We start from the raw sequence: 25,317 nt of genomic DNA on the forward strand, positions 1-25,317 counted from the left end.
CTGTACGTCAATGTCCCATCCCGTTGCATGCCGTTATCTCATTTTCTGACAGATGCATCATGCATCAGTGGGAGACTGAATGGTTGCAGGTGTCGAACAACAAACTGTGGTCACTCAAACCGACCACAAAAGCTTGGCGGACTTCGTGTCAGCCTCACCGCTGGAAGGTTTTGCTTACCAAACTGCACATCGGGCATAGCCCTTTCACACATAGCTTCCTCCTCCGGGGGGAGGATCCACCTTTCTGTGAAGTTTGTGGCGTGCCACTTTCAGTTCAGCATATTGTGGTTACATGCGTCCTGTATACTGATAATAGGACAGCCCTTGGTCTCACAGGAGATCTGCCAACCATCCTCGCAGATACCGATACCAGTGTTAACAGAGTGGTGAAATTTTGTGAACTATCAGGCTTCATCCCTAAACTGGTGGGGAAGGGTGGCAGACTTCAGTACGTTATAAACTGTTCTGCATGTGGGGACAGCCTTCGTCTCCACCCATGAGATTTCCTGTTGATTTTTCATCAGAGCACTGATGACCGTGATGTTGAGCGCCCCCTCAACCCATATCATCATCATCATCATCATCATCATCATCATCAAACACAGACTTTAGGCTATGCTATAGATCAGTCCGTCTTCACAAATAAGATTTCGTTAGGGGACCCCATTGTTCTGTATCTGTAATTTATAGTTACATAGCAGGGAGCTTTCATTCATCACTGGCATAGAAGAAATAGTGACTTGAAATTATTATAAAATAGTATCTTTCTTATATAAATGAAAGTAAAATTAAAATTTTTTTCCTCTAGATGCCCATCAGTGCTATGTGGCATATGCCTATAAATATTTGTAACCAGTTTATTGCCTTTAGTAGATAAGTTGTGTGAATTGCATTTTTATAGGAACCTCTTTTTTCTGAAATTGTTCTAAAATATGTTACAGTTGAAAATAAATGTGGATCCTAGTAATTATGATGTCTATTTGGGACACACGCCAGAAGAAGTTGCAGAGCAGCTGGAATTGCAGCAGTCCTCGTGGAGCTTCAGTCTGCTTTCTTCTAAGTCTAATATACACCATCTTGATCCTTTCAACCGCACATGTGTTGGTGTGTACAATATGAAGCGGGGAAAATATACTGTGGAGCTCCTCCATCTGCGTAAGTGCTATTTTTTTCATCAGCTGCAACAAGAGTGAAATGTGTGATATAGAAGGTAACTGAAAAGAGAAAAAAGCCACAGTGCTTTAGACAGTATTATTTCAGGACAAGAAGCTTACTAGTCCCTTTAACTGCTGTTCCAACTCTCAGTATGCATGAATTGTGTTTCTGTAGAATTAACAAATCCTGCATGTTGCTTGTATATTTTCTTTCTCCTAAGAGCCATGAGGCACATTTTCTCTGGCCTTTCAGCAGATGCCATTTTGTTTTTGCATTGTGTGGCTGGAGTCAGCCCAAACAAATAGCTCTCACTCCATCTTTTATGCAACACCCAGTGTCCATGAAAATTATCAGTTTGTTAACCATTACAAACAAAATTATTTTTAAAGGGGATTTTATGTGCTCATTAGATAAAGACGTCCCAGATTAGTCATGTTTGATATTTGTTTTAGTTTTATGTACTAACAGGGACAGTAGAACTCAAAGAATATGAGTATTCCAGCGTGACAGCACTGCCATGGCTCGCACTGAGTGCTACTGCCAAGCATGCATCGCTACTGAGTTGCAGCTAGATTGCTGTTTATTCTTCATGTTTCACTGTCTCTCTTGATACATATTGATAAAACAAATATCAGGCTAGAATCAAACAATGGAAAATCCAGGATGGAATGTAACAAAATTAGAGAAGGAAAGTTGCTACTCACCATATAGCGGAGATGCTGATTCGTGATAGGCACAACAAAAGATTCACACAATTATAGCTTTTGGTCATTAAGGCCTTTGTCAGCAACACACACACACACACACACACACACACACACACACACACACACACACACACAACTTGCGTGGTTTCAGTTATCTGAGACTGCAGATGTGTGTGCAAGTTGCATTTGCGCATGTGTGTGTGTGTGTGTGTGTGTGTGTGTGTGTGTGTGTGTGTGTCTGTTGCTGACAAAGGCCTTAATGGACAAAAGCTATAAATATCAGGCTAAGCTATTTTGGAGCACTTTATAAAATTGGCACATAAAATTTTTGTTGTAATTAGAAACACTTTCCATTGGCAGTTGGCATCACATAAGATATGATGAGCAGTAATGGTTTGGGCTGACTCCATCTACACAGTGCAGAAACAAAATTGCAAATATCTGCCAAAACACCAGAGGAAATGGCTCTTAGAAGAGAGACCCAGTCTGTCTGTCTGTGTGTGTGTGTGTGTGTGTGTGTGTGTGTGTGTGTGTGTGTGTGAGTTCATACTCACCATGATAATTTGTTTGCTCTGAACACACTGTCACTACCAGTCTCTTTTCCCGCGTAGCCATCTACACTGATAGGAGACACCTCATACTGTGTGCACTTTAGGTGAATTTGACATTTGTGCTGAAATATTGAGTATGTATCAACTATAATAGCTGGTTTCATTTACCAAGAAATCATCTTTTAAGAGTACTGTTTATTATAAACGTCTAAACGTTCCTTCAAATAACTTACTCACCTTCTTCACATTTCTTCCCGTAGTGTCTTCAAAGTGAGACAACTCCTATAGAAAATGGGTGAGTGAGGTCTCAAGCTGGCATCTCCACTTGTCCAATTTACTCCATCATGAGGTAAATAGTCTTATACTGGATACGCTCCAACGTGATTGCAAGTTTTACTCACAGCCTCACATAAAGGATGGGTAACATCGTTTACAAGCAAGGATATGGTTGAACAGGAGTGTAACTAACCACTGCAGCCTGGAATGTTCAACATACTGGTGCAAAAGGAAAGGAACTAAGTAAGATTATCAGAGTGTACGAGGTAAATACTGTGGTGGTAGCAAATATTCAAATGACTATCGGGTACCAGAGGTTTAGAACACTGCCATATTGTAGATAGGAGTAGGTAAGAAGAAATGAGCACAGTGTGTGGTGGTTACATCAGTAGATGAGAAATATATTAGAGAAACATATTAGAACATGCACATCAATCAGTTGCCAATGACGTTGCTGCAGTGGTAATACCAGTTCCCATCAGATCACCAAAGTTAAGCACTGTCAGGTTTGGCCAGCATTTGGATGGGTCCCCGTCCAGGTCTGCCTAGTACTGTTGACAAGTGGGGTGCACTCAGCCCTTGTGAGGCCAATTGAGGAGCTACTTGATTAAGAAGTAGCAGCACTGGTTATGAAAACTGAGAACGGCCGGGAGAATGGTGTGCTGACCACATGCCCCTCCATACCCGCATTCAGTGATAGATAAGAGCTGAGGATGCCACGGCGGCCGGTCGGTACCTTTGGGCCTTCAAGGCCTGTTCTAACGGTGTTTGTTTTACATCACTTCAGTTAAGGAATGGCATCATAATTAAAGTTTGATAGGGAACAAGACAGAAACAGCCATGACGCTAAGAAGTGGTGTGGCAGTTTGGTTTGAAATTAAAGATGAGCTAGACAGAGTTGTTGTCTTTTAGTAACACTGTTTACCATACATATCAAAAACTCGATAATGAAGATGTTAGGTTTCCAAGAAGAAAGTAGTAAGCAAATGTCATCAGATTGAGTGCATCACATTTGCTGATGACATGGTGCTACTTGCAGATAAAAGAATCTCTCTTTGGATAATATCTACATCGACACTCATACTTTGCAAACCACTATGAAATGCAAGACAGAGGCCACATACAGTTGCATAAGGTATTAAGACTTTCCCCATTCCATTCACACATGGAATTTGAGAAGAATGGCTGCTTAAATGCCTCTGGGCATGCTGTAATTAATCTAATCCTGTCCTTGTGTCTATGTTTACATCATACTCTGGAAGCCACCTAATAATGTATGGCACAGGCTATTTTTTGTACCACTAACTTAGCCCTCCAACCCTGTTCCACTTGCAAATAGCAGATTAGGAGAATTATTGCAGTAAGCCTTTGTATTGGCTCTAATTTCTTGAATTTTCTCCTCGTGGTCATTACGCAAGACATATATGGGGGGAGGGGGGGGGGGGGGAAGTAATATGTTGTCAGACTCTTTCTGGAAAGTGCTCTCTCAAAATTTCAGAAGTAAATCTCTCCACAATGCAAAATGTCTCTTGTAACATCTGCCAATGGAGTTTGTTGAGTATCTCCATAATGCTCTTGCACCCACTAAATGATCGCATGATGAAACGCCCCACTCTTCCTTGGATCTTCTTTATCTCTTATATCAATCCTACCTGGTAGGGATTCCAGGCAGGTGAAAAATACTCAAGAATTAATTGAACAAATTCTGTGTAAGCCACTTTCATTGTGAACGAGTTACATTTTGTTGACATTCTTCATATGGATCTGTCCGACATTCGCTTTTGCTACTGTTTGTTTTATGTGGTCTTTACACTTCAGGTAGATCTGGATAGTTACTCATAGATGTTTTATGGTAGATACTGTTTCCAGTGATTTGTCATGAATAGTTTAGCTGTACAGTAGTGAATTTCTTTTCCTATGTATGCACAATGTTACATTTATTTACATTGAGGATCAACTGCCACAGCCTGCACGATTCGTCGGTTCTCTGGAGGTCATTCTGCAAATCGTTACTATCTTCTGGCGTCGCTGCTTTGTTATAAGCAACTGATCCCAACAAGAATTAGATGTACGTGGTTGTAGTGTATTCTTGTTGTCATCATTTAAAGCCGGTTCTTTGCATTTTGAAAGTAGGCTTTCTCAGATGTAAACTATCTTCGAGTCTGGTGGTTAAGGTCTTTCAACAGCTCTGTGACACTCTCCTGCAGGCACAAACAAACCTGTAACTATTTGATCTGCTCTCCTCTGTACATGTTCAACATACCCCATATAGTGTGGTTTGGCACAGATCCCACACACTTGAGCAGTATTATAGGCTGTCACAGAGTGATTTCTAAGCCATCTCCTTTTGTAGACTGATTGCATTGCTGTAGTATTTTACCAGTAAACTGAAGTCTGTTACCCGCTTTTCCCACGACTGAGCCTATGTAATCATTGCATTCCATGTCTCTACAAAGTGTTACACCCAGGCATTTATGTGAACGTATCATTTACAGTGGTTACTTATTGACATTATAGTTACAGGAGGCTAAGTCTTTTCATTTTATGAAGCACAAAGTTGTACATTTTTGAACATTTAAAGCAAGTTGCCAATCTTCGCACCACTTTGAAATCTTAAGATCTGACTGAACATTTGTGCATCTGCCTTCAGATTGTACTTCACTACAGATAACTGCATCATCGGCAAACATTCTGAGGTTACTATTAATATTGTTCACAGGGTCATTAATATTCAACATGAACAGCAAGGAACCCAACACACTTCCTTAGGGCACTCCCAAAGTTACATCTACATCTGCAATGACTCTCCAGGCAGAATAACTTTCTGCATTCTCCCTACCAAAAAATCGTCAGTACAGTCACAAATTTTGACTGATACCCCGTATGACCATGCTTTTGGTAGTGGATGTAGGTGTGGTAAAAAGTCTAATACTGTTCAGAAATCAAGAAATACTGCATCTGCCTGAGTGCTGTGGTTTTCAGTAAGTCGTGTGAGAGAAGTGTGGGTTGCATTTCACATTATTGATGTTTTTGGAATCGGTGCTGGTTGGTGTGGAGGAGGTCGTTCTGTTCAAAATACCTCAATATGTTTGATCTCAGAATATATACTAAGATTCTACAACTATAGGTGTCAATAACTGAGGCATTGCATAAGTAAAAGAGAAGATAAACACAGAAAACTAAGGTGAGGAGAATACATGGTAAAAGGCATATTAAAGTGAAAACCATATGTGAAATTGGACTGTAAAGATATTTTGGAGCACTCTGATAACTTGAAGAGTGAAAAAGAAATAAGATCAAGAATTGCAATGGCAAATGAAGTGTTCCATAAAAATAAATGCTTATTATGTATCAAATCGGCATTGGATTTAAGGAGAAGGTTGATTAAATTCTTTATGTGGAGTGTTTTTTCTGTACGGCTGTGAGTGCTGCACTTTGAAGAAGTTGGTATGGAGGAGAATGGCAAAAATAAAATGGATGGGTAAAGTGAAGAACTGTGACTTATTGCAGAGAATAAAGGAACAAAGAACCCTTCTAAACCTTATTGAGAAAAGGAAAGCAGACTGAGTGGGGCAAATATTGCAAGGAAAAGGAATTCTAATGGCTATCTGTCGTGCACTAGGGGGACAGAAGAAAATAGGAAGGAAAAGACAAAAATTCAAGATGAGGTGAAAAGAGAAGATACAATGCTTACGAAGCAGTCATGCTGGAACGTTATTAGATGGAGACAACAGTGGTGTCAGAAACCTGCCAATAAGCAGAACATGTGGTGGTGGTGGTGGTGGTGGTGGTGGTGGTGGTGGTATCATCTTAGTTACAGGTACTTAATGCATCAGCTGAAGGGAAAAGGAAGACACTGACACATACTATGACGAACACTAGAAATAATCTATCAAAATAAAATAATATGGATCATGTAATGATAGTGGTGACAAACATGCTAGAATTGACAGGGAAGTCTCCTCTCTGTTTAACCCACATACTTTTCAACCCGCTTACTGTAATCAAGCATTGATCTCTTTGCAGTTTTCTCCCTTCGTAGACCCCATGCGTGCATGCCGCCTCCTCCCCCCTCCCCTCCCCCCCCCCCCCCCCCCCCCACACACACACACACACACACACACACACACACACACACACACACACAGGTAGGAACAGAGCAACACCTTTCTAATGCAGATAACAAATGTGGGGTTGGTGAAAAATCCAACAAGTGAGATTGAATGATCAAATAGTCTTCAGAAAACACATGTTGAAAGAAGAAATGTCTCTATGAATGAATGCTATTTGTCTACAACCAATACTGTCTGAAGAGGATGGTAAAAGGTAATTAAAGAACACCAGAGGAGCCGTTAAAGTAACATGCCACAAAAGAAAAATAGTGCCTCAAAATTTTGAAATGGTCAGGCGAAAGGAATCTCTGAAGAGAGACAAGCTTGAGACATACAGAAGTTTATAACATCAGCAGTATGTTATAGCAAGAAACAGGAAAATTTGTTATGTCAACTACTGATGATGTACATAATAGTGGTACTGGTACCTGCCCTTACGAATGTATAGAATAATGAGATTTTACATTAAAAATTACATGTTAGGTTTAGGATACCACACTGTTACAGAATTCCTCCACTCATGAACACAACTGTTGATTAATAGGTTCTGTAAATACTTCTTGAAGGAACTGTAAAGTAGCTCTTTTACTGCCAGTGGTAGTTTCTTCTGCAGCTTTGTGGCAGTATGTTTAATGTTATTCTAGCACTCACTTAGTCTAATATATTCTAAATCTATATAACTGTGTTAACCCAACAATAGGATGATGCCCTCACCACCTTAAAAAGAGCTCTTTGAGAAATTTTTATTTTGAAGTATTCTAATCAATTTTACAAACTATTTTATTGATAAAAAGTACCTTAAGGTCTGCCAAAAACAGTTAACACTATCAGTTGTAAATAGTCATGATGTTTTCTTACAAGGATATTACCAGCATTCGGATTTCTTGTAACTTTTTGTATTTACGGTATGTGAAGTAAAAGTACGTGAAGTGCTCAACTCAAATATGGAACAGGCAAAGCAGTTTGATGCAATTCTCAAAAATTCTTGAGAAAATTATGTGCGAAATTTTACAAGCCTATTTAATTCCCTAAATAAAGTTCAAAACTCCAAAGGGCTATGTGACTCTGTGGTAGAATGTTTGCCTGCAAGATTGGTAACCTGGGTTCGGTTTCAGGCTGATGCAAATTTTTAAACAAATGTGTGTGTTCCACGAGCATTTCCACGAAGTGCATAGTGCATAAATAAAAAAAGGAAAATGATACCAGCAGTACTTGAGACTGATAAGAGCCATTTTGAGTCTCATTTTGGTTAAAAATTTCCTCCTCCTTCCCTACTTGCTGTTCACTTTGAATACTTATTTAAATACAAAATTCGTCAGTTATATGCTAATTATCAACCATATCATTTTTATGAAAAATAGCATTTCTTTATTTCTATTACAAATTGTGCACAAAACTTAAGTTGTAATTGCGAATACAAATTCTTAATTACCAGTACTTAATAAAATACTGTTAGCAAAGATTTTTAAAATTTAAAAAAGTTACATATAATTTTTTCGTATTTATGTATTTTTTGCTTCAGGAAATGCTCATAGGACATGCAGCTTCATTTAAAACTTTACTGTGGGATATTATCCAACACATGCCACCCATGTGGCGGCCAAGCAGAGTACCACAGAGCCACACGGCCCGTCGAAAGAAAAAGAAGTCAACCTTAGTTTAGAGAATTGAAGATGCTCAGAAAACTTCAGTCGATTTTCTCGAGACTTTTTTAAAGTTTCGTCAAACTGCTTTAGCAATTGATAATTGAGTTCCAATCTTCACGTACCATAAATATAAAAAAAAATTCGGTTGCTGTGTGGTCTCCTTGTCAAAATAAGTATATGATGTTGATGTACTAGAAGTTTCTGATCAAAAGCTGTGGGAAATCGCAGAGCTAGTGTTGTTCTGCTTTATTATGTAAGCATGCCTCTCGTCTTCATTGCCCCACACCAGCTGATACTTGCTTTGAGTTCTGCAACGCATGCAGCTGGAAAATTCCTCTTTATCTTCAGTGCCTTCATTGTGCTAATTTATTAATTGGTAAGCCTCAATTGCATTACTCTAGCACACACTGAACAACTTGCTGTTGTAATTCATTTGTTCCCTTAACAGTATGACATGTAGAACTGATGATCAAGAATTCATTCATTATCTGAGACTACTTTCGAACATCCACTCCAGTGGCATCATACCTTCCTGCAGCATATATGTTTATGTCGTCTGCACCTTGAGTCACAACAAATTTAAAATTACCCTGCATGAACCAATTATGGACTTGTAGACCCACAGCTCTCAACAGTCACAGCTGTAATTTGCATCCATTATCGATTGCTGCTGTGTATTGTTCTTACAGCATTAAGCAAACTATGTAACAAGAATATGTTACATTCTTGGCTTCTTAGTGCTCAATCTGCAGAAATCGAACCACTTCAGGCCAATAGTGTGCTTCATCATTTGTTGCTAACCATGAAAATCAACAGTGCAATCAAGCAATAGCTGCTTTATCACCACTGTTGAACATCATATTTCATTTATTATGCTGTGTTTTGGATTTTTGTGTGAATCAATTTGTTAGAATTAATTTGTTGTCTGTAAAAATATTGCAGAGTACTAGTCAGTAAGAAATTCAGCTCCGTTCAGACTATATTTAGATTCACGTGAACTGTAGTTTAAACATGGTAGATTTTTATAAAAAAGCAAGATGCACATGATGCATTTTTGTGTCTGGCAACACAACGAAATTTACTGCCTGCTTGCTGCTACCTTCCCAACATTCAGCCATGCAAGTGCCACCACACTCCATCACACCCTTCTGAAATCTTCAAATTAAACCTTCCTGTGACTTCAACTACCAAAGCTTCATCAGTGCAAATACGACAAACATTAGCTGTGTCATAATGAAAAAGATTGATCTCAGCAAATAAAGCTTTGTCTGTGAATGTAAGACAACCCTGTATTTTTCAAATGATGAATTTGGGAAAAACCTCATCTTACAGTCAGGTAAATACAATGTTTCTGTTTCTTGTTCCATAATTGTGGATAGAGCTTCTACAAGTTAATACCTGATTTGCTTTTTCATTGAGAAAAAAACAAACTTTAATATTGACGGGAGATATAGTTAGTATTTTTTGTTCTTTGAAATGTGTTCAGCATTACTCCGTCTTGGGAGCACCTACAACGTTCTCTCTACGTTTTTTGCAACATAAACACTGTTTTTGAATTGTAAGATTTGGTCCTTATAGTATTCTGGAAGTTCAGTTATAGTGGAAGAAAGTATAATGTGAAGGCAGAAGCTATTCATTATTGATGCAAGGTTTTAATTTACATAAAAGTGAATAACTTGTAATTGTTTAATGCACAGTTGATCCAGATGTCAATCTCATTTCAATTATGGTTCGAGATGAATTTTTAATAGTCTGACATATTCACACTCATTAACTTTTCAGTCAGTTTATTAAGAATAAAAAATACACTTCCTGTTCTGATTTTATTTTATATTTATTTAGATTTGTGTGGAAGCCCACCCAGACATTTGTTAACTGTATTCTTTAGACTTACTCTTTGTATAAGTACGTCACGTTTTAACATATTTTGATTGATAACAGTTTTATCTCAGCACAGAAACAATAACAATAAAGATCTATGCCTAGAAGACAGTTAATGACAGGCATCAGGATGGTTCCTAGATTGATGACAATAGGAGGGAAAATACAGAAGATGGAGATGTTTAAAATATCTGGTAGAATGTACAGAAACTGGGCTAATAGAAAAGGAAGCAAAGGGAACACAAATAAACAAAATGAATTCAACATACAAACTAGATAAAAGCATCTGCAATAAGTAGAATATTCTATCAGTGCAAAATTGAGACATTACCAGACTGTTACCCATTATGAAGCCTTATACGCAACAGAAATTCTTAACCTAGTAAGAACAGGAGTCGTTAGGAGACTAGAACTGGTGGAACGACAGATTCTCAGGAGAATACTGAGATGTAGAACAGAAGAAGATTGTGAATTCAGAAGTCGAGCAAACCAAGAACTCTGTACCAAGATCGAATCTCAGACATCATCAGGAAAAGGAGCATGTTCTTTGGACAGTTCCTTAAAATGGACAGGTAGGAAGGGGGGATTAACAGAGCAAATAATACAATTTCTGGTAAACAAGGGAACCAAATTATATTTGATCCAACAGATATAAAGAGATCTGGAAGAAATGGAAATACAGAAACCAGAGATACACAATAGGGTGACTTTAAAATCAAAATTTGGACTTTCACAGGTTTCGAGGATAGAAATAGACCTAGAATAGAGAAAAAGGTTACAAAGTATGAGAATGAAAGAATATTGGACAAGGAGAAAGACCAGAAGAAATAAAGCTGGCACGAGTGAATGTGAAATAAATAAATAATAATAATGTACTGGTAAAAAAGTATATACATATTTCCTTTCATAGTATGCTGATGCAATAGCTCCAAACCCATTTTGTGCCCAAGTAGTACATTACAAGACATAGGTTGCTTATCAAAACTTTATCTACTAAATCCCCTCTGCAACCCCTAGAAGCCTGTAATATGAATTGTGAAACACCCTGTATGTTAGAAAAAGAATAGGGCCCCAGGACAGAATGGTGTCACTCCTTACAGTAACAGGTAGGACATTTGATATATAGTTACTTACCAGGGCAACTTACATCCTGTCTAACAGATACGATTTGATTAATAGTAATAGTAGCCCTTTGTCCTTACCAACATAATGTTCAAATGTAAATGGTAAGATGTCATGTGATACAATATCGAATCGTTTGCTCAGACCAAGGAGCAGAACGCAGGCAAAAGAATGGCTGTCAAAACATTTCAGAATATCTGTAACCAGAGATTCCACATCTTCGATGATGGGTAGACTAGATCTAAAGCCATGCAGCATTCTATACCTTAGATATGAGATGAAAGATATTGGCCATAATAGTAAGTTCTATTTTTTATCTCACTTATAACTTGGGACCACTTCTTAATTCCAAGACATCAGGGAATTTTCCAGCTTAAACACGCAGTTTATAAGATAAGCCTGAGGAGACACTATCACATCAATTATGTGTTTTATGGTGTAATTTGAGAAACCATTGATATCTTCATTGTGCAGGTTATCTAATTTAGATAAAATTCAGTACCCAGTATAGTAGCTGACCTGAGTCCACTTGAAAGTTATGTGCATCAAATCAGATATGTGTACATATTGTCCAAAGTACCTTCAGAATTGATTTCATCTCTCTCTAAGGTAGCTGATTTCCCACATATTTCACACCATATAAAAAAGTTATTTGACATTTCAGGTTAAACTAGTCACTTGTGTGGTTGTATTTTTCCTGCAATTGAGTATACTGCTTACCAGGACACAATTTAATACAAGTAAAATAATGATATAAACAAAGACAACAAATCATATATCAGCTAATGAAATATCTCAACAGATCAAAAGAAATATACATTCAATTATAATGTCTGTAGTTTTCAGCCAAGAGAAACGTATCAGATGATTGGTGTATTATTCTAAATCCTTACGCGCAGTTGTGTAGCAAGGGGATGTGCCTCCCTGTATCTGTTGTTTCCAGTTTAATATACATTCTTCAATGATGGTAGGCCTATTCGGCAGTTACGCTGCAAAGAAGAGGTCGGTAGTTCCTTGGTAGCATGTTAGCTTACTGTACTGTTAACTATAGTGTGTGTTGTATTGAATCTCATTGCAGCCTTTTTTCTTAATCACATCACAGATGTTTTGTGCTTTATTTACTTTTTGTGATTAAGATATATTTTCCTTTTTTACTTTTTTCATATTCTCATCAGTAAATAATTAATTACGGTTTGTGAATTTGACATCTAAAAAAATCTTTCCTGGTAGGTAGTATTTATCTGACCTCCCATAACAATAAAAATAATTGTCCTTGGGGAGTGATATTCGTCTGACCTCCCATAAAAATACTGATAATATAACAGCAAGTAAATTTATATTTTGAAATTAACATTGTTGGCCTAATAACTATGTAGGCCTAATACAGAAAAATAAAATAAAATTAAGAGTAGGCTACGTGTAGCTTCAACATATTGTCCACAAGCTATTGGCACCAAGAACAGCTTGGATCCTTTGAGGCATAGAATGGACGAGTCTATACAAAAAGTCATCATCCATTGTAGTTCTGTCCCATGAAGAATGAACAAAATCCTACCAGGCATTCTCAGTTCATGGAGGAGGGTCTGGCCAATTGGTGCGCAGTCTTCTTAATTTGAGCCCATAGGCACTCTAATGCATTGAGATCAGATGACTGGAGGCCAAGGAAGGCACTGAATAATAATTTCCTCCATTGAAAACAGCTCTGAATCTTAATGCTAGTGTGTGATGAATGATTATCATGTTGGTAAATACAACATCCTTCAGGGTACCAAAGTTAGCCTCCATGGATAATTACATTTCCAAGGAAACGTTCATAGTGTGCTGAATTGAACTTGTGTTGGATACATTCTAAAGTTCCTGCACCCATATAAGACATCCAGCCCCAACATTTCACACTTCTGTGTCCACTTCTAGCGCGTGTGGCCACAAAGCAGGCCCTCTGCTCATGGATTCAGTTGTGCACTTGTCGGAGAAAATGACTGTCCTCCAGTTGACATCTTCCCAATAATTCACAATTGCTACTCTATCCATGACATGTCGTCTTTGATATGAACATGACAGTTCTTTAATTTTCTGAGAGCAGTTCTCGATGACCCGGGAAATGTGAAGCTATTTAGTTCCTGGACAAGACAGAATGGAGCATTCTAGGCTGCTGTGACCAATTCTTCATCTTATCTTCGTGTAGAGAATCGTGGTGTTCCAGGTATTGGACTCTCGCGGCCACACCTTTATCTCTAAATCGTCTAATCCATCTCCTTCCTGTGGAAACACCATCATCATAATGATATCTTGGTTCTGATGCACTAAACCATTTCCAGAGAGAGCAGTTATTCTCTCATGAACACTCATGTCAGCCATTTTGAAGCAGACTTGTGATGTGTGCCAATCAGCTGATACTTTGCTCTTAGCTGGAAACTATAGACACACCAGGTAGTCTTCAAAGTAATTACAAATAAATAACATCCATTTTCAATATTTTTACTATGACCATTTGTCTGTTTATTTAAAGATTAGACTATTATAAAATGGAACTCGTTCAAAGAATGTGGAACCTAGAAAAGCTTGCAACTGCATTATTTGTAGTGATTTGAGATTTAAAATATTAACTGCATAGGTCAAAATAAAAAAAGACAATTGACTCCTTTATATTCGTAAACTGTCAGCCTATCCACTCAACAAATGAAACAAAAGTGAAAAGTTAGTCATTGTAGTAATTCTAGTGATGTGAAGTTCTTATATTTCAATCATTTCCACGTGCTCAAATAATGATTTTCAAGAGAAATGATACAAAGAGTTAAACTGCACTGAATCTCAACATATTCTGCATCCTAACTATTATATTGCTTCTATTTGATTATGTAAACACGAAGCTGAAGCTCCACAGACCACTAGAGTTGTGAACATTGGGATTCTGAACTTGGATATGGACAAATCTCTGTTGGCAACATTTTTGCCTCTCATTGTACATTAGACAATTTAAGCAGCACTTGCTACTTGCCAGCATAGTGCAGCGCCTAAAGGTGTGAGCTGCCTGACTGCAACCCGTAAACAATGTTAGCCTTGCTTCAAATATGTTGACCTTCCACAACCACTTACTTGGTGGCATTATGGTCATGCCAGTCTGCCATGAGTATCAAAATCCCTCCAGTAGTACCTGAGAGTAGCCTTCACATACAGGTAGCAGAAATGGTGGGGGCCTGTTGTTCATTATAGTTCAGCCAGTTTTCACCAAATATTTCTAAATTATATACACAAACCTTCCTTGTGAATCATTGTTACCCAGTAATGAAAACATTCTCATAAGCCCTACAGTAGTTCTTGAGATTATCTCTCATTTATAGGCAGAAAAATGTGGTGGGGGCTTAAGTTTATAACATGTATAGTAGTAGAATATATGCATAAATTCTGTTAATTATTTTGTATGGTGTAGTGTCCTGATGCAAGATCTCTTAGGCGACTTGTCTCCCTAGCCAGTTATCCTACCAGGAAGAGGCAACCTACAGTTTAATGTGAAGTCTGAAACTTGTTTCATTTATGGCTAATCTCCACATAATTGGTAATTGATTGCTAGGTTAAAAAAAAATAAACAGAACTAAAAATCTGTAGTCTGACCAGGATTTGATCCTCCGACTTTTCAGTTACTAAGCTGGCACTTTATCGCTTACCAAACCCAGCTTCGATCCAGCTCTGGGAAAATAAGATCTAAACTTTAACGTGGAATCCATACCATGTTTTGCTTCTCGTGAATGCCCGCATTACTGAGAGGTTAAAAAAACTGGTCAAAACTTTTCAATCACCTGTCAGCACTACGGACTTCATAAGAACTTCATTTAGAATATTCAATCACATTCCCATTCCGATAATAAAATAGTTATAAGTTTCTGCTGTGTATTTGACTGATTGTTCACGTAGAGGGTCGCTGATGAACGTCCACAACAACACTGACGTGCCTTTACCTAGGATGCTTCCATTCTAATTGGCCTCTTACTTTCTGCTGTCTATGTAGCAATTAATTTGCGTTAATTTACAGTACTTGCTTGCATCTAGTAGTGTTTATGTATACCTGATCGGGTTCATCTAATGGGGTTCGTATTGTATTACATCTTATTCAGATGTAAACAGGAAATTAGAACTGAAAAATATGCTTTAGTTGTAGCTCTGCACCAGGAAGGCTGTTTTAGTAAGACATAGTAACAATGGCCTATACATTGCAGCGGTTAAAGCAAACTGCTGCCAGTGCAAGTGTTTCACGATCTGAAAGACCACAAGTAACATCATACTGGGAAGATCAGTTCATGTATGTACCAAGTCAACATCAGAGAACTCTTATTGCATGTGAAATTCATGAGGAAATAAATACTACGCAAGCAGCTCCAATCTCGTGTCTCAGCTGTGCAGGGCTGTTTTTAAAGGGCTGTATAGTGGCCAAAATACCTTTATTACGCAAATAGATTGCACTGGGTGCAGCAACATTAAAACTGGACCGTGCAGGGTTGGTCCAAGGTATTATTCAGATGAATCTAAGTTTGAAGTATCTGGAAGCCATTGTCAAATGCTTGTTTGTTGACTTAGTGGAGAACATATGAAAAGCCAGTGTGTGACACCAATGGTGGAGTGCAATGGAGGGTCTTTCATGGTATGTGGAAGTTTTGAGAGTGATAAAGTCAGTGATGTATTGAGAATTAATGCAACATTGAAAAAGATGGATAACACAGCATACTGATCAACAATGCAGTTCAAACTATCAGGATATTTATTAGTTGTGGGATTATTCTGCAGCAGGATGATGAGGCCAAATGTCCTAATTTGTGCAGGCGGTATGTCAGTAGAAAAGAGAAATTTGGGGAACTGAAGAAAATAATTTGGTCACGTCAGTCCCTTGACTTAAATCCCATTGAACTCTTATGGGGTGAACGTGACAACAAGGTCAGAAAACTGAGGACTTGTAATGTTACAGATAAGTGGAATAATTTACAGGCATGTAATGTAAAAACAGCACAAAATTGTATCTCCAGAATGCCAAGAGTTTGTGCAGCTATTCTGAGGGCAAAGTATGGATCTTTGATGAGGTTAAAATCTACACCATATAGTATTGTCCATAATGATTGAGAAAATATTTATTTTACTGATCTGTTTAGACTATAGCTTTTTTTTGTGGGTGATGGAAAACTTTTGACCGGTAGTGTAAGTCAAGTCAGTGGAAAAATCCCTGCTCTAACAAGGATTTGATCCAAAGACCTTTCAGTTTTCAGGCACACACAGACCACCAGGTCCAAATTAGGTTTCGCTCAAGCTTTGTTCGTGTGTGGAGTTGTGGTAGTTGTACCACTAGGTGGCAGTAGCATAGTTTTCACAGCAGCAGAGGACTTTTTCATAACAGTTCAACCAGTTTCCTTGATATATTTCTGAATTATGTGCATCAACCTTCCTCATGAATCAGTCTATCTTTAAGTCAGAACCAAAATCTGTCCAGTAGTTCCTGAGATGATTAACTCATATGTACAAACAGAAGCAAGCAGGGGACTTCAGTCTATACACATACAAGACATTTATTTGCAATCTTGGCCACATCTCATTTGGAGCATAAAACTTAAGCCTTATTTGCCAGTTATTGTTTTACCGTTCATTAAGTATTCAGTAAGAATAAGCCACTTTTGCAGTCCCAGAATACACTGGGCAAAACTATTCTGACAAATAAAATCAACTTTTGCCTCTTGTTGCAGTTTTACCATCTTCCAGGTTTTAATTTGTTTCTTTTTGTCACTAAGTGGCAGACTTACATCTCACCTACAGTAACAAAGCAGTACATAAAATCAGTTGGATTCTTTCTGAAATGAGCCAAGTATTCCTGAGAGAATTAGTTTTCACCTTTGCTTTTGGTCAGATATCCAACAAAGGAGGCATCCATCTCGCGAAAAGCTTTCTCATGGTACTGTAATAAGTCTTATGGTAGTCTTCTGAAGTCAAGTTTTCACAGACCCTTAATTGTTGGTCTTTCAGGACCTCACTGTGCACTTTCTCAATATTGTTACCTGCCATTGAGGTTCTGGGATATTCGTGTGAACAATCTTCTGGACAAATATTTGAAATGAGCCATCCGTTTCTTGACTGTTAAAACAATGGAGCACATTCCTCATAAGCCATTACCAATTTTGTAAGAAATTACATTGATAAGACACTAAAATATATGACTGCACAGTATTGTGTAACTATTTTAAAAGGTATGTGAACAATACTATTCCATTTATCAAATTGATATATAGACGTAAAACAATATAACGGAATAAAATATGTGAAAGCCACCTCAGAGAAGGTTTCACATAGTGCTTCTCTCTCTCTCTCTCTCTCTCTCTCTCTCTCTCTCTCTCTCTCTCTGCAGTGCGCCCTTTTGCATGGTTGTGTTACAGCTTTTGTTTGGACATGCACAACTGTAAAACATAAATTCCTCTGTGATAACATAGGTTGTAGTGACACTTCAGACTATTAGAAAGACAAATAAAGCAGATACCTATTTTGTACTACTGTATTTCAAATTACACTTCCCTTTTTTTTTAAAAAAAAAGGGGGATTTTCTTTTTCCATTTTCATGTAACATCATGCTATTACTGGTGATTAAGCTGTGGCAGATCTAAACTTGTTTTACATTACCAGGTGCATCTGCTTTGTCTTGTACTCAGAATAATATAGTACAAGACATGCCATCACTTATTATTATTATTATTATTATTATTGTTGTTGTTGTTGTTGTTGTTGTTGTTGTTGTTAATTCTCCGTTAAGGAGAGCACTAAAACACAATCAATTTTCAAGGCTTGTTTTGTCTCTCTTCCTTTATTCTTCCCAAAAGCCTCTCTTACAGTCACTGTGTCTTCTGCTCTTCTGTCCACTTCTTTCCTGTTTTCTTATCTTTGGGCATTTGCTGAAATTTCTGTTTCCTGATCTTTTCCCTCTGCATTTTTCCCTGTCTGTCATGTCTCCTGTGGAGGTGTTCAGTTTCTTGAGGTTTACTATGGTTTCCTTTACCAGTTGACTTTCACTGTATTAGTTGTCACCATGTTAAGAATTTTCTTGGTCAATCTATTTTTGTTCATACCATGTATGTGTCCGTAGAACTTTGCCCTTCTTTTCCTGATGTTGCTGGTAATCATCTCTATTTGTACAGCTCTTTTGTTGATCTCTTTATCCAGATCCCCTCTTTCTGAAGATCTGCCGTAGATCTTTCTCAGTATTTCCCCCTTTTGTTTTTCCATCTTCTTAATTTTCACTCTTCCTTTGAGTACTGTTGTTTCTGAGGCATACAAGGCCTCTCATAAGACTACTGGCACTGATGGAAGTACTTCTTTCGTTGTAATGGTTCCGTGTAAGTTTGTATACTTTTTGTAGTTTTGTGGTCATTTCTTCATTGGATGTTGCGTTCAGTCCTGTTTTTTGTATAATATCTCCCAGGTATTTGAAACTATCTACTTGTGTTATCTTTCCATACTTCGTTGCCTGTGGGTGTCTGTCTGTGGATTTTGTGTCAATGTATTGCATTTGTTCATATGACATTTATAGTCATGTTTCATGTGAAGATTTTTGTAGTGTCTCTAGAACTTCCTTGGATTCTTTTCTGTTATTTGTTATGATGGCTAGATCATCGGCAAAGGCTAGACATTTTATGTTGATGGTTTTATCCTTATCTCTCCATCTTTACCCCTTTGATTCCTTTGTCCAACGTCCTGATTATTTTCTCTGAAACCAAGTTAAATAGAATGGGTGACATGCAATCTCCCTGTCTCACTCCTTTCTTGATTTTAAATAATCCTGAGATCTCTCCCATAAACTTCATTTTTGGATATTGTGTTTGTTAATGTGTCCTGGATCAGAATTCTGGAGTTGTTGTCCGCCTTCATTTTTTCCAGTTTGATGAAGTGTATTTCTCTATCTATGGAGTCATAAGCTTTCTTGAAGTCAACGAATGTTATTGTGGTGTTCTTGGACTTTCTTGTCAATATTGGTCTCTGGCGCCTAATTGAGGCTCCAGCCAATTTAACAGGGCTTTCGATAGAATTTTTATGTCACTGGCGGTAGTGAAATTCATCTGTAGTTATTGGGTCTGTTGTGTCTTCTTTCTTGTGGAGTGGGTATATTATTGCTGACTTTCATTCTTCTGGTGCCTTTTCTGTTTCCTAGATGTTTTTGATGATTCTATGTATTTGGCTGTGATGTGTTTGTGTGGTCTAATTTCCAGATTTCCGCAATCAGTCCATCTTCTCCAGGTACTCTGTTGTTTTTCAGTGATTTTATTATTTTCACGATCTCCTTGTGTGTTGGAAATTTGGAATCGGGATTGCGTTCTGGATTCACAGACTGTAGGATCTGCACCGGTTTATCACAGTTTAGTAGTGTGTCAAAGTATTGCGCCAATGTTTCACAGTTCCTTTTTGGGTTTGTCTCCAGTGTTCCATATTGCCTTTTGAAGCATAAACTTGGTGGTTGGTACCCTGTCATATTTTCTCTGAATGTTCTGTAAAACTTTCATGTGTTACTTTTGTTGAACTCCCTTCTCTCTCTTTCAATCTGTTATTTTCATAACCTCTTTTTTCACTATGGATTTATTTTTGAAGTAGTCTTCTGCATCTTGTTGAATTCGTTGCATTTCTCAGATGTTCTATGATAAGTTTTTTCCAGGCTTGTTTTCTGTCTTCTATGGCTTGGTCACATCATGTTCAACCATGTGTGTTTCCTTTTTCTTGGTGGTTGCCCCAGTTTTATCAGTTCAAATTTTTCTGACAGATCTGACCATTGGTTACTGTTGATTAGCTTAATCTTTTCTATTATTTCTTTCTTGTTTAATTCTAGATACTCCGTTTCTGCTCAGAAATTTGTTGGTTCTCTTGATTTGTCTACTGGGTATAAATTTCACTTTAATTTGGAATAGGTGGTGATCGGATTCAAAAAATCCTTTCCTTGCCCTTTCATCCATAATTTCTCTGATGTTTATCATGGATATCGCAATGTAGTCTATCTGAAATTCTCATAGGATGTTGGTGAGGTATTTCCAAGTTCATAGTTTCTTGTGTGGTTTCGGGAATTGCGTAGACATGTTTAGAGGTCGAAATCCCTGCAAAAGTGTATCAGGTTCTCTCCATTTTCGTTTGTCAGCGTAGGGCCGTTTGTTTCCCTGTTGTGAGTTTGAATTTTCTTTCCCAGCCTAATTGGGCATTAAAGTCTCCTAGTAAAACTTTCATGTGCTTCATGGGGACTTTTTGGTGGTTTCTTCCAGATCTCCCCAGAAATCTTCTATCATTTATGGGGACATGTGCATTTATTAGTGTACAAGGTGTGTCCAAAAAGTAAGGTGGCTTTATATTTTTGTGAAAAAATATTTATTTATTCATCAATATTCATGTTTTCCCTTCAGAGTAATCCCCCCAGATACAATACACTTATGCCAACGCTTCTTCCAATCCTCGAAGCATTTCTCATAATCACTTTTTGGTACAGCCTTTAGTACTTCCACCAATGCAGTTTTTATTTCCTCAATCATTGAAAATCTTCGTCCTGTCATAGGTCTCTTCAGTTTTGGGAACAGGAAAAAGTCGCAGGGTGCCAAATCCGATGAATATGGTGGCTGAGGCATGATTGTCGTGTTGTTTCTGGCCGAAAAATCTCCCACAAGCAATGATGAATGATAGGTGCAGTGTCATGATGCAAAAACCATGAATTGTTTTTAGACAGTGATGGACATTTTTTGCATACTGCTCCTCACAAACGGCGCATAACCTCAACGTAAAACTCCTTATTGATCATATGACCTTGAGGCAAAACTTCATGACGCACTATGCCATGGTAATTGAAAAAAAAAAAAAGATAGCAAAATTTTGACAGTTGATCAGACTTGGCATGCTTTTTTTCGGTCTTGGCTGTCTGGTATGCTTCCATTGCGACAATTGGGCTTTGGTTTTGATGTCATAGTCGTAAACGCATTTTTTGTCACTAGTTATGGCCATTTTGAGCAAATGAGGATCATCATTGACGCCATTCAAGAGGTCCTGAGCGATGTTCATGTGACGGTTCTTCTGATCAAAATTGAGAAGTTTTGGAACAAACTTTGCTGACACACGTCTCATGCCCAAAACATCCGAAAAAATTGCACGACGCGAGCCGACCGATATGCCAACATCCTCAGCAACTTCTCTTCTGGTAATTCGATGATTTTCCAAAATAGTTTTCTTCAGAGCTTCAACATTATCATCTGTTGTTGATGTGCTGGGGCATCCACAGCGAGGTTCATCGTTGGCATCTTCTCGGTCATCTTGGAAGAGCTTGTACTACTTGTAAACAATTTTTTTACCTAGAGCAGACTCACCATATGCCACTGTCAACATTTCAAATGTTTTAGAGCACTTAATTCCATTTTTCACACAAAATTTGATGCAAATTCTTTGCTCCATCGCCAAGCACACATAAACACACACAACCTTTCTGTATGTCAAAAACAAACGAAACTATGAACATATGTTCAGGACATGTGTACCAACATAACAAAAAACGATCGATAATAGAATGTATATTGCCCGTACAATTTGAAAAGTCGCCTTACTTTTCCAAGAGCCCTCGTATAAACTTTGTTTACAGGCTGTATTGTGAGCATTGATATTTTTTTCAGGTTTTGAAGTGAAAACTATTAGTGTCCAGTATTGATTTGTGTGCTACAAATTCCATTCCGGAGTGTTTGAGATTTCTCCCATGAATAGTTACAGCTTGTTTCCCCTTGTATATCCTGTAGTTTTCAGAGTCAAAGTGGCTCTCATCTGACAGTCGTGTTTCCTGTATTGCCGGGTTTCTGTTACTGAATTTATGCATTATGTTTGTTTCAATTTGCTTGATTTCAGTAGCGTGGTCGTGTTGAGTGTTTCCATGTCAAATATTCTCTGTTTTGAGGTTTTTTGAGAAGCTCCGATTCTTCTCTTCATGACATGCCTGACGCCTTGGAATCCAGTTATCAGGTTTATTACGCGGTCTTTTGGACTGGGGCCCAGGGTAGTTGATTGTTTCCCATTGTTCTGTCATGATATTGGTTTGTGTTGAGGTTTTGGTGGTGAAATCCCAAAGGATTTCATGTAATTTCAACTGAAATTTAGAGTTCCAGAAGACTCAATCACAGCTAAGTTCATAGAGCCAACATATGCTGACCAGAGTACCAGTGGATACCTCACAGATGTTATTATTGTTGTTGTTGAGCTTTACAAGTGAGTCAGGCTCCAACTTCAGTTGACATCGGGAGAGTAACAAGGTATATAGAAGGCTTTTTCTGTATGCTCTTGTAGTTTTCTTAAATTCCTTAATTTTTTAGTATTTAAGAGTTACAGTCATGAATTTTAGTAACTGTAAAATGTAGATTCACACAATCTGTAGTGTAGTTACCATTTGTTTGTTTTGAGTGACCAGCACCGCAGCTCAGTAAGGCGCCAGCCTCTGTTGGTGACACACCAGGAGAGTAGTAATAGTAATACTAGGATGAATAGAACTTGTTCATGGCGTATGAATGAATGGGAGAAGTTGGCCACAGTTGACAAATAGCATCTGAGATGTGGAGATGGCCCTGCCAACCATTGTCGAGGGTGCAGGGTGCAGTCATCTACAAGTTGTGGCTCACATTTGCACCAGTTATGTCTGTCACTTGGGTTCTGATGCCATATGTAGTTTGTACAGGTGGCTGGCAGAAGTGGTGATGTTTGCTCGCCTTGCCCGTGGGGTGCAAGCAGAGCCCACAGTTTGCACCATTGTGCACAGAGTTTGATAAGTCTTTGTCTGGAGCTCAGTGCAGGGTCCCAACGATAGCCTCAGTCTGTTCTGTGATGCTCTCAGATGCAGATTTCTGGATCTGCATTATGGGATGGAGAATTGTAGTGCTCCCATAGCTCTTTCCACCCTGAGAGAAAATTTCTTAGATCTTTATCTGATATGTACCAATTTCCATACAAAATGACATGTAGAATCAGGTAAAAATACTGAAAAAAATTCGCTTAGTGATAGTTTGTTCAAGAAGTCACTAACATTATCATGCTACTCGAAATTCAGTAGTGTAAAATGCAGCTAGCATTAGCATATACAATAAGTTAAAACATTCTCAGTCTAAAATGATGCAGAAATTCCCCTAAACTAGTGAAATGTAGGAAAACGGAGTTCATTGGTTTCGGTAAAGCATGGATTTGTCTTCTCGTTAAAGATTTAAATGGTTTCTTTTGCTCTGGTGGTCACAATAAGAAATAAAACAGCTGTCAAACAGAAGCCAGGAACTCTTACCATCATTGCAGTCTGGAGTGGTGCAGAAATGTGATGTAGTTGAACCACGAAAAATTTAAAACCGGACCCGCGCAATCGTGCAGGCCAGGTTGAAAAGGGATAGAAAGGTCAGGTGTACATTACACAAAGAAAGCAACTGCACAGGTAGTAAAGTACTTGTGAAATACACATGGGAGTCTTTCAGACTAGGCAGTAATTTGAGGTCCTCTGAAGGGTGCCTGCCAGTCAGTACGCAGAGACCACACAAAGAGTAAAGACACTTACTGTCAAAATTTTACCAATAAATTGTAGAAGCATTTGTAAAAAAAAGTTCCTTAATGGGCTGCTGACCTCCAGGAAAGTTGTGCTCAAATTATTCTCGGAACCATGACTTCGCTGAAACTCGATTTAGGAAACTCTGAAATACTTACGGAGGCTTGTAAACTATATCAAAAAGAGTAGGTGCAGGGGGGGGATTCATTGCAGTTGACAGTGGTACTGAATCTGTCAAGGCCGAAATTAAGTCAGTCTGTGAAGTTACATGAGTATTAGTAACAGTCCTAGATGAAGTCAAGTTAATAATGGGATATTTGTACTGAAGCCCCGATTCCACTGTGACAGTTTTAAATTCATTCAAAGAAAGATGCTCAGTAGTGTTGAAGTACTCAGATCATGCGATGTTAGTTGGAGATGACTTTAACCTACAGAATATAGTCTGGGACTTTGTGGATTCATTTCACGTGGTAAGGACAGTCAGTCTTGTGGAGTAGTTTTGAACACAGCCTCTAAAAACTATTTTAAGCATGTAGTTCAACAGCTCATACACAGTGGAAATACATTCATGTTAAAAAAAGAACAACTCCTTGAATGACTAGACAGCATGTTCATATTCACAGAACATCTACATTATTATGTTCTGCAGAAATGATTAGCATTTGAACCATATTGGCCTGCAGGTTTGAGCTCAACATCTATATCGTGGTGCAACACCACCTACCAGTAAAATGTGACTGCGGCTCTTGTTATCACTACAAAACAAAAGTAATGGATCAGTGTGGCTTGAGCAGACATGCAGAATAACTCTCAGACATATGTGCGAACCGTACTGTCGGGTCAGTGAGTTTGAAGAGGGCACATGATTGGCATGAGAGAATGTGATGCATCCATTCGGGAAACTGCTACTCATGTGGTATGAAGTGTTTCAGCAGCACAACAGATGTGTGTAGAATGGTTCATGGAGGGCTGTAGAACCCCATGAGATGTGTCAGGTCGCACCACCCAGAAGATAAACACCTCATCCGAATGGCACTGCAGGACAGATGTGCATCATCCTCCGCTCTGGGTTGTATAACACATTGTACACTATCAAGGATGGCAGTCAGTCAAATTTTATTACAGCATGGGTAACGTGTGTGTCATCCACTTCACAGCTTACCTTTGATGAATGTGCAGAAACATGCTAGATGGCAATGGCATATGAAACGACGTCACTGGGACAGGAATCGCATCAGCCAGTGTTTTTGAACAAATTCAGGTTTTGTTTGTTTGAAAATGATGGCTGCATCTTGTTTTACTATGGAGGGGGGGGGGGGGGGGGGC

At 38.3% G+C, this 25,317-nt stretch overlaps 1 protein-coding gene across 2 annotated transcripts in view; it reads left to right on the top strand.

The window, feature by feature from the left end:
* Window positions 1-25,317, top strand: part of LOC124796331 (nuclear envelope integral membrane protein 1a) — a 138,363-nt gene that overhangs the window by 17,744 nt on the left and 95,302 nt on the right. For both annotated transcript variants that reach the window (XM_047260464.1, XM_047260463.1), the window contains exon 3: window positions 942-1,155. In XM_047260464.1, coding sequence (XP_047116420.1) covers window positions 942-1,155 — 214 coding nt within the window. The remainder of the gene's footprint in view (window positions 1-941; window positions 1,156-25,317) is intronic.

Source organism: Schistocerca piceifrons, chromosome 4 (assembly GCF_021461385.2).
Source record: "Schistocerca piceifrons isolate TAMUIC-IGC-003096 chromosome 4, iqSchPice1.1, whole genome shotgun sequence".
NCBI lineage: Eukaryota > Metazoa > Arthropoda > Insecta > Orthoptera > Acrididae > Schistocerca > Schistocerca piceifrons.